The sequence below is a fragment of the Danio aesculapii genome, chromosome 19 (assembly GCF_903798145.1).
Source record: "Danio aesculapii chromosome 19, fDanAes4.1, whole genome shotgun sequence".
In the NCBI taxonomy this organism is placed as follows: Eukaryota; Metazoa; Chordata; class Actinopteri; order Cypriniformes; family Danionidae; genus Danio; species Danio aesculapii.
Window position 1 is genome coordinate 34102047 of NC_079453.1, and position 16783 is coordinate 34118829.

Consider the following 16783-nt stretch of genomic DNA (forward strand, 5'->3'; position numbering starts at 1 on the left):
AATAATAATAATAAAACAGGTGACGCGGTAGCGCAGAAGGTAGTGCCTCACAGCAAGAAGGTCGCTGGTTCGAGCCTCAGCTGGGTCTGTGTGAAGTTTGCATGTTCTCCCAGCGTTCGCATGGGTTTCTTCTGGGTGCTCCGGTTTCCCCCCAAGTCCAAAGACATGTGGTACAGGTGAATTGAACAAGCCATTAAATTGTTCGTAGTGTATGTGTGTGAAAGAACGTGTATTGGTGTTTCCCATTGATGGGTTGCAGCTGGAAGGGCATCCGCTGCGTAAAACACATGCTGGATAAGTTGGCGGTTCATTTCACGGTGGCGACCCCAGATTAATAAAAGGACTAAGCCGAAAAGAAAATGAATGAATGATAAAACATTTGCATCTAACACCAATACAAATTGTTGAGTTTGCCAAATCAGCATGTACGGTTAAAATAACAACAGTATCCAGTCATTGAGGGTGGATGGATAATAAATTTTAAGGTATTTAAATGTTTCAAAATTCAAATATGTTTACAGAACAAAGTATTGCGTAACAGGCAGGCAACTGTAACCTGTAAGAAATAAAAAACATCCAAATAGGACCATTCTGAATATACACTCACTTTCAGGTCACCATATATTTTCCATGGGTGTCATGTGATAAAATACACATAGCCAGAATCAGCCTTTGATTCGGACATATTCGTGAAGTCAAAGTCATACTCTGAGTCGAAAAAGTCATCAGGTATTGCGAATATTTCCTTTCACAGAGGGATTTCGGGGTTTCTTCTGAAGTTTTCCGTTCACCAACAAACAAGCGCGCCAGTATAGAAGTCAAATAAGACACGGGCTGGAGCGCGAGCTTAAATGCATCATACCCAAGAAGAGCAAACGTTATTAGGCTTGTGATGGTTAGCTGAATGACTCCATCTAAAACCTTACAATCTGACTGAAATTGCACCGTAACTCCCAGAATGGCCGAGAGCGCCTCGGTCAAGATATATTTGTTAACCTCCATTGCTTTAACAACACTCTCACTTGAACCTGTGAGTGTCGACAAGAAACTGTGCAGGTTAATTTACACACCTGTTTTCACTCATTTACTTTTTCTTTCAGTTTAAAGTTGTGACCACCTGGGAAATTCAAGAGCGAATTTTGGACGCAGTCACTTTAGTAAATTAAATAGCCTTTTACAAAAATCTGCCCCAAAATTATGTTAAACTAAATCAAAGTAAACATGGATGAAAATGGGTGTGAAGATAAAAAAAGTTTTCTTTTCCCCAATCTTTTCCACAAAATGTAGCTTAGCCTATATTGGCGACTGTATCACAGTCTGGAAGGACTGTTTAGCTATATTGGAAAGCCAGCATTTGTGAGAGAGGTCTGGATTTTACACAGTCATTGGTCTGGAATGCAGACCTGACGCAGTGCAATCTGTGCTGCATCCAATGCTTTTTAATGGGCTCACCTAACCCCACCCCTAAGCCTACCCCTCACAGTGATGTCACTGATCATACTGCATCCAGATACTATTGTGCATTTGTGGCTTCAGTCCCTACTTTTAGACATTTTCTGATTGAAGTTGACTCACTGCTCAAATCTTTCCGTATGTGTAAAAACAAAAATGTGTCAGATTCCTGGTTCTATATGAAGAACTGTCGTCTATTGACTCTGATTTGAGTTAGGTAGCTTTCCTAATGCTCTTAATTTATTTATTTTTATACGCTTTTATACAGTGTAATTTACTTACCCCTTCCTTTGTTTTGTTAGTCTTTTTTTTCTGTCTGCAGCTCATGTAGTTTGTATTTTTCCTCCTTTGTATCTCTCTTATATCGATCGCCTGATTGGTTGTATATTTGAATTCTTTAATAAAAAAAAACTATTGTGCATTTGTAGCCTATTTATCCCAGTTGTGTCAGCTAGGCCTACCCCACTTATACAACGTGTAAATAGGATATATTTATACATGAACAGACAAAGTTGAATGTTGCAACGTTTCTTGGAATGTCAAAAGAGGTGACCATTTACTTGTAGCTATTTCTTTTCTCGTGCAGTCAATGTTTATCAGTTTTCACCATTCATCAAGATATCTTCTTTTGAGTTAAAAAGTTTGAAAAGAAAGTCAGAACATTTTGGAATGACTTGAAGGTGAGTAAATGTTGAATCTTTTGGGGGCTGCATATGCTTTTTTGTGTTTAAGTTTTTTTGACAATGGATTTTTTTAAATAATGGAACAACACCTGGAGATACCTGCTTAAAAAATGAAATATTAGACTAAAATGAATAATAAGGGGCAGCACAGTGGGGCAGTGGGTAGCACAATTGACTAACAACAAGAAAGTCGCTGGTTCAAGCCCCAGCCGACATGGGTTTCCTCCGGGTGCTCTGGTTTCCCCCATAGTCCAAAGACATGCAGTACAGGTGAATTGGGTAAGCTAAATTGTCCGTATGTATGTGTGTGAATAAGTGTGTATGGATGTTTCCCAGTGAAGGGATGCAGCTGGAAGGGCATGTGCTGCATAAAATATACAGTATGCTGGATAAGTGGTGACCCCAGATTAATAAAGGGACTAAGCCGAAAAGAAAATGTTAATTATCATTATGTTAATGTTAAAGTAAGATAATAATATCTTACAACTTCAATGGATGGACTTTATAATGATTTTGTTGTCCTCTAAGCTCAAAAATGTTGTTTGGGTGGACATTCATTGTGCGAGAATATTCTTAGAAAAGCATTTTAACTTCATCCTTCCTTATTCATCTAAACATCATAACCTGCAGCAGAACTCCTTGGAGTATTTGATTTTACAAAATAAAAGCAAAATCCTCTGATAAAAAGTACAAATATCTGTGAATCTCGCTTTGAAGCATTTCATCTCTAAAAATCTAAATAGAATTTTAACAGAAAACTCTTTTAAAACCACAAATTTAGAAAAATTTAATAAAATGTTTAATTTAATGTTGATTTAATCTTTAACTTAATGTAAAAAAAAATAACAAAAAAGTAACAAATTGTTTATTGCATAAGATAGTTTAATGTACAAATTTCAATGTACAAATCGTTTATTGCATAATATATATTATAATAAAATAATCATTTGAATAGCCTATTAGAAAGCACCAAGCTACACTTAAAAAATCCAATAAATATTTTTGTGTAGAGTCTTTTCTTAAAATGTAATTGTTTTTGTGTAGGCTCAAATAATTCGTGATTTTTAAAGTGCAAGCAAATGTGAGAATATTAATCCTAATTGTAGGCTACTTCGCTCATATTATTAGACTATGACAAAATATTGGAGAACGAGCGTGATTGTCAGTCCCTTTGAAAATCTATTAGAACATTTTTATCAAGCTTAGCGGGACTAACCCTAAACTACATTGACTACATGTCCCAGAGTGACTGTTCTGAGATCAGCGGTCTCGAAGCTCCGCGTTCTCGCGATGCGCGCGCGTGAGGTTTAGCCACGCGGTGCACGCTGGGAAGCCCTTTCTCTACGAGGCCATCTTGGTGTGATCAGGAGGTGAGCGCGGCTCTGGTGTAAATCACTAAAATATGAATCTTTAAGACATTTAGAAAGATTATAGACGCGATATTTTGAAAGCGTAAATCTTGATCTGTTGCTCTTCTGTGTTCAGGTTGGCCAAATCGGACTAATCAGGAAAAATGGTGGCTGCAAAGAAGACGGTAAGTGGAGCGCAGAAGTTCACGTGGAAGCGCCATACAGGCCTGATGATACAGACACACCGTTTTCACGCAGACACAGTGATAAACGTGGTTATAGTTACGCGGATGAAGTGTTATTGGGGCTTGTATTGTGCATGTGTTTGTGTCTAGTAGCTGTTGTGTAGGTTGTATGTAACGTATCATAGTCGACAAGCGCAGCTGCTTGACAGGGAGTTTCTAGATCAGGAAATGTATCATGTGTAATAAATGAATATTTGTATTCTGGTGTTAGTCTAAACAAGACACCAGTATTAAAAAATGCGCATTTAGGTTACAATATATTTATCGCGTCATGATTTGTAATATTGCACAGAAGATGCCTCTAGTGTCAGTAAGACAACTATTGAGTTGTAGATACACGTGAAGTGTGGTTGTGTATTTGCTATAAGTCGTATCACGGTGCCAAAACTATCATCTTTAATGTGCTCTCAAATAATTTTTCCACTTGTCATGCAAATTATTGTAATGTTAACTAATTTAACACTTAACATTTTTTGAATACGTTTAAAAGTGACTAAAATGTATTTTAATCATGCATACACACTTCTCAGGATAAACAAAATCCTCAAAAGAATATATTTTGTTGTTTGCATATGTTAAGCTATGAAAGCTTTTACTTAGCTGACTAAACTAACTTGACATGCTTTTGTTTACTTGACCAGTTTCTCATTGCATTATTAAAAAAATAGGAAGATGTTTGGCAGGTTGCATTTACAAATGAACAAATGTGATGTGGCAAATCGCATAAAGTAATAACTGAAGTATGTAAAGTAGTAAGTAGGTATGGGCCGGTGTAAGATTCTGACTGTTAACCATGGATGAAAATATCATGGTTTCACGTTATTGTAATTACTACTCTAAAATGTATTCTTTTGAAATGTCTGGGTAAAAACTAAACCCTTTAAACACAATATAATTTAAATTTGAAGTATTTTGTAGCAGTAAACATTATTGACTTTTGCTGTTTCTAAAACAGATTTCTTTACAATTTAAAAGGGCATCTTTGGATATCTTTTCTGCTGGAGATACTGGCGTCATAATAAAAAATTGTAAAAATCACAAAAAATATTCTTACTTGTACAATAGGAGCAGTATAGCAAAAACGTTTGCCGTTTTAAAACCTTGACTTTTCCAGACAGCGGTATATCGGTTATAGTCCCATGTTTAGTATTAAATAATTAAAAAAAAACTCCAAACTGCAACACTATTTCATATACTTGAGTGTTCTTGTGATGCTTGGTATTAAAGGGTTAGTTCACCTAAAAATTAAGATTTACTCAAGAGGTTCCAAACCTTTAGGAGATTTATTTTTTCTTTTTCTGTTGAATGCAAAAGATGTTGCGGGAGATGTTAGAAATAGGTAGCTATTCACATCCATAGTAGAAGAAAGGAAATGCATAGGAAGTCAATGGTTACCGGTTTCCAACATGTTTCAAAATATCTTTTTCATTTTTAGCAAGAAAAACGTTTTGACAAATGAAGGGTGCATAACAATGATCTTTTTTACATTTTAGATTACACATTTGCCCTTTTTAATTAGAGGCCTTTAACATCTACATAAATTATATGCAATTTTTTACATATTCGTTGCGGAAAATTAGATTTACTTTATAGTCTAATTAGCCAAATGGAACACCTCAATTAAAAGTATGAAAGTAAAATACGTTATTCTCAAATAAAGCATGGTAATCGTGAGTTTATTTCTCATCAAATAAAGCATGATAATCATGAGTTTATTGCTCATCTTTCTATGCTGTTGGTGTCTTATTATTTATGGGGTTTTTTTTTCAAATCCTTCCAGAAAAAGTCCCTGGAGTCCATCAACTCCAGACTGCAGCTCGTGATGAAGAGCGGTAAATACGTTCTCGGATACAAACAGTCACAGAAAATGATTCGCCAAGGAAAAGCCAAGCTGGTGATCCTGGCCAACAACTGCCCCGCACTGAGGTGTGTCTGTGTTCACCAACCTACAGCATAATGAGGATATCAATGAATGTTTATTAATGACTGTTGATATTTGTTCTCCAGGAAGTCCGAGATCGAGTACTATGCCATGTTGGCGAAAACCGGAGTCCATCATTACAGTGGAAACAACATCGAGCTCGGCACAGCCTGTGGCAAATACTACAGGGTCTGCACATTGGCCATCATTGACCCCGGTGTGTGTTCATGCATCACTACTACTTTCAGTGAGAAAATCCATAGGACTCGGTCTCAAATAGGATCATCAGTTATTTTGTTTGTTCAAATATTTTATTGAAGGTTTTTAGTGCAAAACATGTCAGAATTTTACATTTAATTTTTAATTTTATTTTTGTTTTGATTACATTTCTTTTGTCCTTTTGCTGCATTCACACCATATGTGGAGGAAGCGTCACGTGCGAGTGATGTACATGTTAAGTCAATGCAAAGATGTGAATAGACATCCTGCGGGGTTGAAGCTGCATGAGTTGAGCGTTTTGTGCGTTCGACATGCTTAACGTTTGAATTGTTCGAGTTGGAAGATCTGAACTTCAGTGAACATTCGTGCCGTGTTAACCAATCAGAAACTTGCTCTCATAGAAGTGTGATTATGAAGTATTGCATGTTGTTGGTGTCCTGAGGGAAAATTCTGTTTCCGACACCTGATAACAGTTCATCAAACTGGGCTTGGTTCAGTCGGAAAGCACTGCTGAAAGCTTCCATCATCCAGGTATAGTTTTTGGAGGAGTTGATGAACTCCCAGAACTGGGTGCACCTCTAAAAGGATCTAGTGTACTCAGACACAATGGCGAACGAATATACACTGTTTTTCAGCCTTCCTAAAAACAAACACAGCTATTCACTCAAAGTCCATGTTAGCAATTTAACAACAATGCTAGAGTCACAGGGCAGACAGAAGCCCCGCCCATTATGTCAATCCGTGTTTATTGTGAAGTGAATTTGATGCGAGAACGGAGCGAGTAAACTCAATGTCCACGCGTCTATTTATGTGCGAATATTGAGATTTATTCACGTGTGCCACATCTGGTGTGAACAGCATTAGAGACTTAGAGGTTCCCAGATATCAAAGAAAGGATCCCAGGTCCGATAAAATAGAAAAGGTTTGTCCTTCATAGCTGTGGCGAAAGCCTCTAGTAGGGTTGGGTCGATAGACGATGCCATCGCTGATGGCCGATAGACATCACAATGCTGAGCCGACATCGCAATCCTCCACCCCCTTCGCAACAGCAACCCGCCCGAGAAAAAACAAACTTAGGCCCTGTTTAAACTAATATGTCTTAGTTTTAAAATGCATTTTAAACGAAACGATCCACACTGGCATTTCACCTAGCATTTCTGAAAAGATCTCTCCGTTCACACTATTCCTCTGAAAACGCACAACACGTGACCACACACACACAAACTCTCATGCGCTGCAGCGTCTGAGCTCCAGCAGTCAGCCCAGAGAGCAGTGCATGTCAGACAGTTTATCAAAGATGTACCACACGATCGTGTCTCACTATAGTGGTTAAACGTGATATTTGGTTTATCTTGTTTCTATCTAATGAGTCTTCTGTCTGTTGAATCTATCAGGTACCATGTCACAGCATCAGTACACTGCTTCAATCTTTCGCTCTCCCGCTTCTACTTAGTAGTTTTAGCGAAAACCTCAGATTCTGTTGGTTGGTTCCTGTTGCTTGTGCACCTTTTTAACCAGCCAAGTTTTTCGACGGCCTTTTAACGACACTCACTCTGCCTGTTCATGCCAGTGTCTCGCGGAAAGTGATTGACCGGTGGTAATTTGTGTGTAACTTTATTTATGATTTGGTTATGGCTAAAACAATGACCATGCGGGTCAGGTAGTTGAAACGGTAGCAACAAAAGATGCTAGTGTGTAATTAATATTATATTATAATGTATTATATTATATTACACATTAGGGTAAAGTTTGTTTTGTATTCGCACGGTTGTACTTTTTCAGTGATACACTGACACTGTTTCAATTTACTGTTGTCTTATCTGTTAGCTGCTTTGACGCAACCTACATTGTAAAAGCGCTATAGAAATAGAGATGAATTGAATTAATATAATTTCAGAAAAATATTCTTTGCAAATTCTAAATGGGAAAATCAAATTAGCACTATTGAAAATGAAAACACTACTGTTATGAATGTTAAAACTGCTTGACATATCTGACCGAATGGTAAGGTGTCCAGTTTGTGTTGTGTATTGAAGGTGTTTGTGTTGTTGTTTACAGGTGATTCTGACATCATCAGGAGTATGCCAGACCAGCAGCAGGGGGGCGAGAAGTAGAGCCTTTTCCACCACATCTTATTGCTTGCTAATAAAATTGGTTGAAACGGTCATTGTGGTTTCTGTCTCTCTTGTTTATACATGAAGTGTTTGATAGACACTGTTAAATACTAAACTTAACTTTCTATCAGATCATTTTTTGATATTGTTGGGAAATTGAAGTTTTGTCCCACATGTTCAGACATTGTTTGTTGATCAGTTTTGTTTATTAAATTCACCTTCACACAATTGCTCTTGATATTTGAGATGCTTTTTACCAATTCACAAGTATTTACAAAAGGTATTCAGAATCATTTTATTCACACAGAATCAAAATCAGAACTACTTTTATAGTTGTGCCTCTGCAGTAGATCAATTAGGAATTAATAATAATTTCTACACCCCTATAGAGAATTCAGTGTCTCAACCAGGGGTGCCCAAACCTTTTCTTATGAAGGGCCAAAAACCAAACTTGATTGATGGTGTTGGGCCAAAGGTATTACATTAAAGTTACAGAGGTAATTTCCTAATTTGTATTTTAAAAATTGTATAATCATATAAAGATAGATAGTTTTTTTTTTTTTTCATTTTTCAATGACCTTACAATAAAAACAAAATCAAAGTTATACCACAATTGAGTTCAGTGCATTGTCTTCTATTCGTCAAGTAACAGTATTTACATTTAAACTAGCGCTAGGTTGATATCGAATCGCGATCAAATTTGTCGATAACAATGATAAGCTCTGGACTTTTTTTCACTCTATTGATCTGAGCCACTCACACAGCAGAAATATGCAACAATGGGAATCTCCATATTGAATTTTTGGCCACCGAAAATGTATTGGCCGAAAATATGTTATGCTATGAAATGGACCCTCTTATTTTTCTGGCTTTAGTCATTCTTGGGATACTCTTAAATCTGGAAACATGAACAACTTGTATAAAAATATATATCGTTATTCAATATTTGCCAAATCACCCAGCCCTCGTTTTAAAGTTTTTACAAAATCTGATTGTTGAAAAATTTCATTTCAGTTTGCTTTTTGTAGCTCAACAATTAAACAAACAAACAAATGGTTATATGAAATTAGAACTGACGATCTCTGTTGAAGGTATTTCCTCCAATCCATCATTTCTATCATCTTTTCAGACGGGATGGGCCAAATCAAAGGTTACCATGGACCAACTTTGGCCCGTGGGCTGCAGTTTGGGTATCTCTGGTCAAAACCAAAAGGTTTTTACAAAAGTGAATGTGTACACAAGTTATTGTAAATGAAAGGTACGGGTCTATATGTTCTGCAAGTCATTTAGCATAACGTTTTTATCAAAATTATAAAAAAATGTTCTGACCTGTACCAAATTATAGATTATAGAATAGACGTTTAATTTAAATGGACTTTGCCTGTACTAAATATATGTAAAACATTAAAATACAAATGTTCATATTTTAATTAAAATGTTTAAAAAGCACTTGCTGGTTTTAAGAATTTATTTAATTGTGTATTCTGATTTAGTATATACAGTATTTTTACACTGAAAAACACACAAATAAAAAGAATAAGCTCTATTATTGCTTTATTTAGTGAATCAATCAAATAGAGTTCAACAGAACACTACTTCACAGATGTACTAACATTTTGCCACTGGAGGGCGCACTATGAAATGTTTTGAAGGCCATTAATTCCATTTGATAGAGTAATACGTTCTGTAACTTAAAAATTGTTACCTTTAGCTCAGTGGCTTACGTTTTTGATTTATGTTAATGAAATAAAGCGGAAAGGTACAGGTAGCATTTGAGTATAGATTCATTCCAGTAAATTGATCGAAACACAATAATAAAAGACTTTTTAAATTTTGTGCAATAAAAAATTAAACAGGAAACACTTAAAATGGGTTCCACACATTCCCTTCATGTTGTCCCAACACAAAGCGATTGTTGACTTAATCTTTTCTTTTTTTTTTTACAAATTTAAGTGGGTTGAACATAAAACAATTAAGTTGCCCCCAAAAAACGTAAGAAATGTTTTTTCAACTAATTTTAAGTAGTTTAAAATGCAGCCAAAGTCTTTTTTGTGTGTGTAGTTTCTAAACCAGGCTTATGCATTTGCAGAATTATTTGACATTATAAACAACAGTTTAGGCTAGGTTTGCTGGGTTGTGAATGGGTTTGATTAAATTATTTATAGATGTGTTTATATTCATTTCAGATTAAAATGTTTTACCTTGAGGAGAGTTAAAATAAATTTTTGGTGGAACAACCCTGATTTTCACAATAACAAATGAAAGCAATTGTTTTTCTGATCAAGTCGTTTTCAAGAACAAAAAAAGCTCTAAATGATAACTACATTAAAAATGTTATTAGACCTTTCTACACTGTAAAAAATGAATCTTGAGGCTTGTAATTTTCATTTAAAAAATTTATGTGGTCACAAAAAAAATGTGCATATTTTCTTTAAAAAAATGATATTCTGGATTTATTATAAAATATTAAGAACAGTTTGCTAATAAAATCAAGAGATACATTTCACTTATTTTTAGTATAAACAAATATTAGGCTTATTATTAGGCTTAATTTGAGAAACCAACTAAGCTACTAAAATTGAGGAAAGATGGCTTTATGTTTATTTTAAGAAAATTCACTCAGTTTATGTGGATTTGATTGAGATGTTTGCATTTGAATCTCAACAACGGCAGTGATCAGACAACATTTGAGCATGTTAAGAGGTAAGCATTAACAGTTTATAATTTTTATTGTCTTAAATAAGCTCTTTCAGGAAAGACACATGCTGTTCAAGCTTGTTCAGGAGCTTAGTTTTTGCCATTCAATGGATATAGGAATGCACTTGTATTTATAACCACCCATTCCTGTTTGAAATTGATTTGCTTCAGTGTTCATTCTGAATTATACATTGAAATTGAACAAATTATTTGCATTGTAATATTTAACAGCAGTGATCAGGCAACATTTAGCCAGGGTGGACGAACAACAGTGATCTGGTAAGCCTAAACAAAGCTAAGTTAGCTATATAGCTATTCAATGGGGCTTATGCACAGCTAGTGTTTTTCCATTTCAGAAGGTTCCTTATACAGCATTGATGATGTAATGTAATTAATAAAAGTAATAATTAAAAGCCTACATTAATGAACTGTGTTTGTATGTAATACTGTATATAAATACTAATAATTGTTTGCTTAATTTTTCAGATTATTGAAGAAAATGTTCACAAAAGAGGAGCGGTTTACTCAGGCAGATTTTGATCAAGAGAATGGGTGCCATACAGCAGGTATTTTTAATAATGTTATTTGTTAATTATTATTATTATTATTATTATTATTATTATTATTATTATTATTATTATTAGGCAATATTACTAATTTCTACACTTTTGTTGTATCAGACCTCACATTAAATCAGGGACGAGATGAGAGATGTCGTCCTCTGTTGCTGGTGTATTTGTATGAAAAAGAGGAAGAGCTCATCCAGGAGTACAATGTAAGTGTCTCAAACAGTTTCAGATATTTATGGTTTTCAGAAAAATGCATTTTAGATTTTTGCATTTTTACAAACAACAAAAATAGAGCTCAATCACTACATTGTTGAATCCTTGTATAAACATGTTTGTTTTTATAAACTTATTTCTTTATACACTAGTATACATTTTAAAAACACCCTGTCCACTATTAGTAAAAATACTTGTGTACTTGTGTTAGTCAGCAATGTCTACTCAAACATTTTGAAGAATTACTGTTCACAGAGATCTAAAGAAATGGTTTATTTCCTTAATAGATTTCCTTAATGTGTTTTAAACCTTAAACATTTGAAATGTACAACTGCATACTTTCATAATAATAAACGTAATGTTTATTTTACAGTGTGAGAATGCACAGAGAATTGCTGTCTGCAGAGGGATGACCAGCCATGAGGACTTCTGCATTATCTTGGAAGATGAGTGAGTCATGTCTGGCTTGAAAGAAAATCTAGAATTACTGAACTGGATTTATACAAATATTCCCCAAATTAAAATCACCCACAAACAAACATATATTAAGTTTCTGACACAATTTCACTGCTACAACCTTTTGGTGAAATTTCACTGCATTGATTGATTGTATTGCATATTTTGAGATACAGCTTTTAGACAGGTTTTATTTGTTATACAATACACACATTCTGTCAAGTTTTTGTCTAATATGTGACTTTACTATAGAAAGTTGACAGAACATTTTTTTCCATGACATATATAAAGAACTTTTTTCAGAGCTTAACATTGCTGTAAATTTTAATTAGATTTATTTAACAAAATCTGTATGCACCATTTTGTTATCAGTGGAACATGTAATAAAATGATATTTGGCCTAAATGTATTGTGTATGTTTTTCATAATAAATTATATATTTTTCATTTTATGAATGAGCAATTTCCATTAATAAATTTGAGTAAATGGTGGCTATTTGAGTAAATTTGCTTAAATGATAAAAAGCACATTCCACTATTAATATTAATTCAATTCAATTCAATTCACCTTTATTTGTATAGCGCTTATACAATGTAGATTGTGTCAAAGCAGCTTCACATAAAAGGTCACAGTAAATTGTAAATAGGAACAGTGTAGTTCAGTTTGTAGTGTTTAAGTTAAGTTCAGTTTAGCTCAGTTCAGTGTGGTTTAATAATCACTACTGAGAGTCCAAATATTGAAGAGCAAATCTAACGATGCGCAGCTCTACAGATCCCGAACCATGCAAGCCATGGGCGACAGCGGAGAGGGAAAAAAAACTTCACTAATTGGCGAAAGTGAAGAAAAAAAACCTTGAGAGAAACCAGGCTCAGTTGGCCACGACCATTTTAATTTCTCCGCTGGCCAAACGTCTTGTGCACAGCTGCAGTCTCAGTGACAGAGGCTGGAAGCTGGCCTCAGCGAAGACTCGTCTGTCTCTGGAGTGTCACAGGAATCAGTCTCATGTTCTCCACACCTCCATGACCACCACAGTACCTGCTCAGGATACAGCGTGGTCCAGGATATGGAAACCTTGGGATCATCTCGTCGTTGGTCTTGGATCGAATCAGTGACTTTGCATAGTCTGAGGGCCTCGGGAAGAGTATCCTCAGGTGGAAATGGAGAATAAAGAGAATAATTATCGTAGCTGCTGTTCATAGTGTATATAAACTAGATGCAGATCCTGTGTGGAAGCCCCCTAAGTGGTGCACTGAGTGTATGCTTTACTGAACAGATAGGTCTTTAATCTAGTTTTGAATTGGGAGAGTGTGTCTGAGCCTCGGACGTTATCAGGAAGGCTATTCCAGAGTTTAGGAGCTATAAATGAGAAGGCTCGAATCTTCATTCTTAAAATATTCATCTATCACTCACAAAAACTAGTAATTTTCACATGATTCATTCAAGTGGTTTTTGCTAAAAAATAAATATGAGTAAATGGTGGTGGATTTGCTTAAATTATAAAAGCACTTTCCACTAATAATATTAAAATCATCATCTATCACTAAAAAAAAGTAGTAATTTTCACTTGATTTATTCAAGTGGTTTTTGCTTTAAAAAATCAAGTCTTTAAAACTTCTTAAGAATAATATGTGCAATAGTGTTACTGTTACCACTATATTTTTAAAGATAAACAGCACATACGATTTTTTACAGTGTAGAGTCAAATAAATACTAACATTCCCCTCAAATAAACCCGTTTAGATCAGGCTGGAGCATCTGAAACGTGCTGCAGCATTGACATACTTTTTTTCCTAAGGATTTTTAGTCTGAAATAAAAATCTGCCAGGCCTAAAGCGCTTGAGCAGAGAAAACATCAAACGCTCTTCACTGAAGTGATTGCCCCAGTTTCCTCAGTCACGTGCAGTCAGTCAGTTTTGAAGTCTAATTCTTAAATACCCACACAGATAAACATAATCAGCCTCAGCCGAGCGTGTTCGGTGAGCTCGCTGAAATGAACAGATAAATGGGGAATTGGAGTGATGGACACGAGCTTCAGAAAAGACCTCAGGCCCTGGGCTTAGTTTTTATTGCTGGAATACATCGAAAATAGGTCAGAGGATGAGGATCGTGTATTGGAAATTCTTGCAACTAAAGTAATTGCGGAAACCCTGACAGAGAAATATTGGTTTATCCAGCACAGTATGTTACTGAATGTGTCTCTGGTCACGCAAAGGTAACGACACACTTTTAGAATTCAGTTGTATTCACATTAATAATGCAATTCTCACTCTAACAAAACGTTAACTATGGGTTTTAGCTCAACAAACACCTTATTTTCTCTCCTAGTTTTAGTGGTGGGTAGGATTAGGGTCGTAGAATAAAAGCATGCAGAATATCTACTTTATAAGTACAAATAAACAGCCAATGTCTTAATAAGAGGCAGGTAATATAAGCCACTATTTTGTATTCCAAAATAACCATATTTTTAAAATAAAATCTTTTATTAACCAAATTTAAAGGAATTTTACTTGTGGACACTTAGTTGTGGTGCTTCTCAATCGGGTTTAGATCAGGACTCTGGGCTGCCATTTCATTATTTTGCTGTTTTTAACTTCAAGAAGCGGCTTTAAATGTTTTGCTTTACCTGTTTTGACATCCCCTTTTTCAACAACTGACCTATGAACACAGGGAAGGAATTGCATGTTGCTGAAGGAGCTTTTTATGAACATTAGAAAACATCATTGGTAGAACATTGGTAGAAAACAATCACCAAACCATGACACTTCACTTCCACCTTCACTGACTTCCTAACAGACTTTAGGTTCAGTCTATCCCCAGTATGACAACAAACATTAGGTTTTCCAATCATCACTAAAGTGAACTTTGGAGCAGTTCTCGGTCCACACAACATGCTCATCAGCAAAGGTTAATTTAGACTTGCAATTCTTTCTGCTGATGAAGGTTTGGTCACTGCAGAAGCTTTCAGTCCAAGCTCTCTTGAACTTCTAGACCCTGTATGTGGAGAACATCCTTACCGTGTTCAGAGCTGATCTGATGACCAGTGTTGAACCCATTGAGATTCTTCACATTATTCTGTTCTCAGGTATTTTGTCTTTCATGGACGAACAGCCTTTTTGGAAGAAATTTTGAAGGAATTTTAGTTGTGGACATAACTTTATTGCCAAAGATTTTCCTGTGTTTCTCAATCAGGTTAAATTCAGGACTCTGGTCTGCCATGTCATTATTATTATTATGTGTATGCCTTGTATTCCTTACATTTTGGGGTTCCAAATGTCCAAAAGTAAATCAATACTAGTACAGTTTGACCTTGTGGAGACAGTTTTTTAAAGTATTTTGTAAATGTAAAAATGTATATTGTGTCTTGTGATGGTTGGGTAGAGGGGAAAAATACAGTGCATTACATCTATGGGAAGCCCCCATGAAGATAGCTGTACAAACTGTTCATATTAGTTGTTGTTAATCTTCACCTAATAGTAATGCCCTTAATTATCTGATGAACTCGCATTCATAACTTTATTGCCAAGGATTTTCCAGAGTTTCTGGTTTAGATCAGGACTCGGGCTGCCATGTCATTATTATCGTGTGTGTGTTTGCCTTGTATGCCTCACATTGTGGGAATCCAAATGTCCAAAATTAAATCAATACCAGTACATTTTGACCATTTTTGGTCCCTATGAGAAAAACGGCTCATAAATTACACAGAATAAAGTATTTTGTAAATGTAAAAATGCATATTGTGTCTTGTGACGGTTGGGTAGGGGGAAAATATACAATTCATAACATCTTTGGGAAGCCGTCATAAAGATAGCTGTACAAGTGTGTGTGTGTGAGAGAGTGTGAGTGTAAAAATATGTCCAGCCATAATGAAGCATTACTGGAATATTTTATTGTTTACAAAGGAGACATAAGCCAGTGTCAACCCAATACATAATAAGACAATTGTAATAAGACAAAAGACAAACACTCACAGGCTTTCTACCTACTGACAAACATAGTTCTGGGTTTCATTTAGTAATATCCACTGATAATTACTTCATTTTCTTAAGAAATATCGTGAGAATATTATAACAAATCGGTCAGGTCACGCTCAATTCCAAAAAGCGATTTTCCAAACATTTTGAACGTGAAACGCTGGATTGAAGATGAACGCCTACACACAGAACAATGGAAGTAAATGTCTACATCTGTCAGTTTCAAACACTTATCTTAATGCTTCTATATCTACATGTAACTGTGATGAATAAATGCAAGTACATAGTCATTTTCAGCTATGGATACATGTTATAAAATACCTTTGCATAGCCACTGTATATAAAAAAGAAATCCAATATGTTCCCAATAATAGAAGCTACGTCAAGCTAGAAGGTGGACTGGGGGGAAACGCTGTGTCATAGATCTACTTTCAGGGTCACATCGTTTACTTTTCATGATTAACACACACACACAGCGTTCATCACAGACGACAACATGAATGAATAATATTCATATGTGCAAAAATATTGCAGTCTGGGGCCACAACTTGTAACATAGTGATGATGACAGAAAAAAGTGACGCTACTTCTCTGAACAGGAGCATGCAACGTCAACAATGGTGTTCTTACACACATAAACTCTCATTTATTCATTTGAGCACTGCCTGGTTTAATGGTTTGATAAATGTTGATAGTATTTGTGGCATGACGTTGATTACCACAAATATCAACGGTCTTGTCACTTGTTTTCTTAAAAAATTTTATTCTTAAATTTTAAATAATAATAATCATAATACAAAGTTAATTAGATATTTCATACACCGTTTACATTAGTATTTATTTATTCTTTATTATTATTGTTCAGTTGGATATGTTTTTGTCACCAAGTTTTTA

General features: G+C 35.3%; 1 protein-coding gene across 1 annotated transcript; it reads left to right on the top strand.

Annotated features, from left to right (window-relative positions):
* Positions 1–3446: 3446 nt before the first annotated feature.
* On the top strand, positions 3447–8036 carry rpl30 (ribosomal protein L30). Its single transcript, XM_056480187.1, has 5 exons — positions 3447–3505; positions 3621–3669; positions 5510–5655; positions 5737–5867; positions 7928–8036. The coding sequence occupies exons 2-5, from the start codon at positions 3649–3651 to the stop codon at positions 7981–7983; spliced, it is 354 nt and encodes a 117-aa protein (XP_056336162.1). The 5' UTR covers positions 3447–3505; positions 3621–3648; the 3' UTR covers positions 7984–8036.
* Positions 8037–16783: the final 8747 nt, after the last annotated feature.

Excerpts from the sequence above, each read along its gene's own strand:
- rpl30 (XM_056480187.1), top strand. The coding sequence starts at position 3,649 with ATGGTGGCTGCAAAGAAGACG. Across the intron at positions 3,670-5,509 it reads TGGTGGCTGCAAAGAAGACG|AAAAAGTCCCTGGAGTCCAT; the intron begins GTAAGTGGAGCG and ends AAATCCTTCCAG. Across the intron at positions 5,656-5,736 it reads AACAACTGCCCCGCACTGAG|GAAGTCCGAGATCGAGTACT; the intron begins GTGTGTCTGTGT and ends TTTGTTCTCCAG.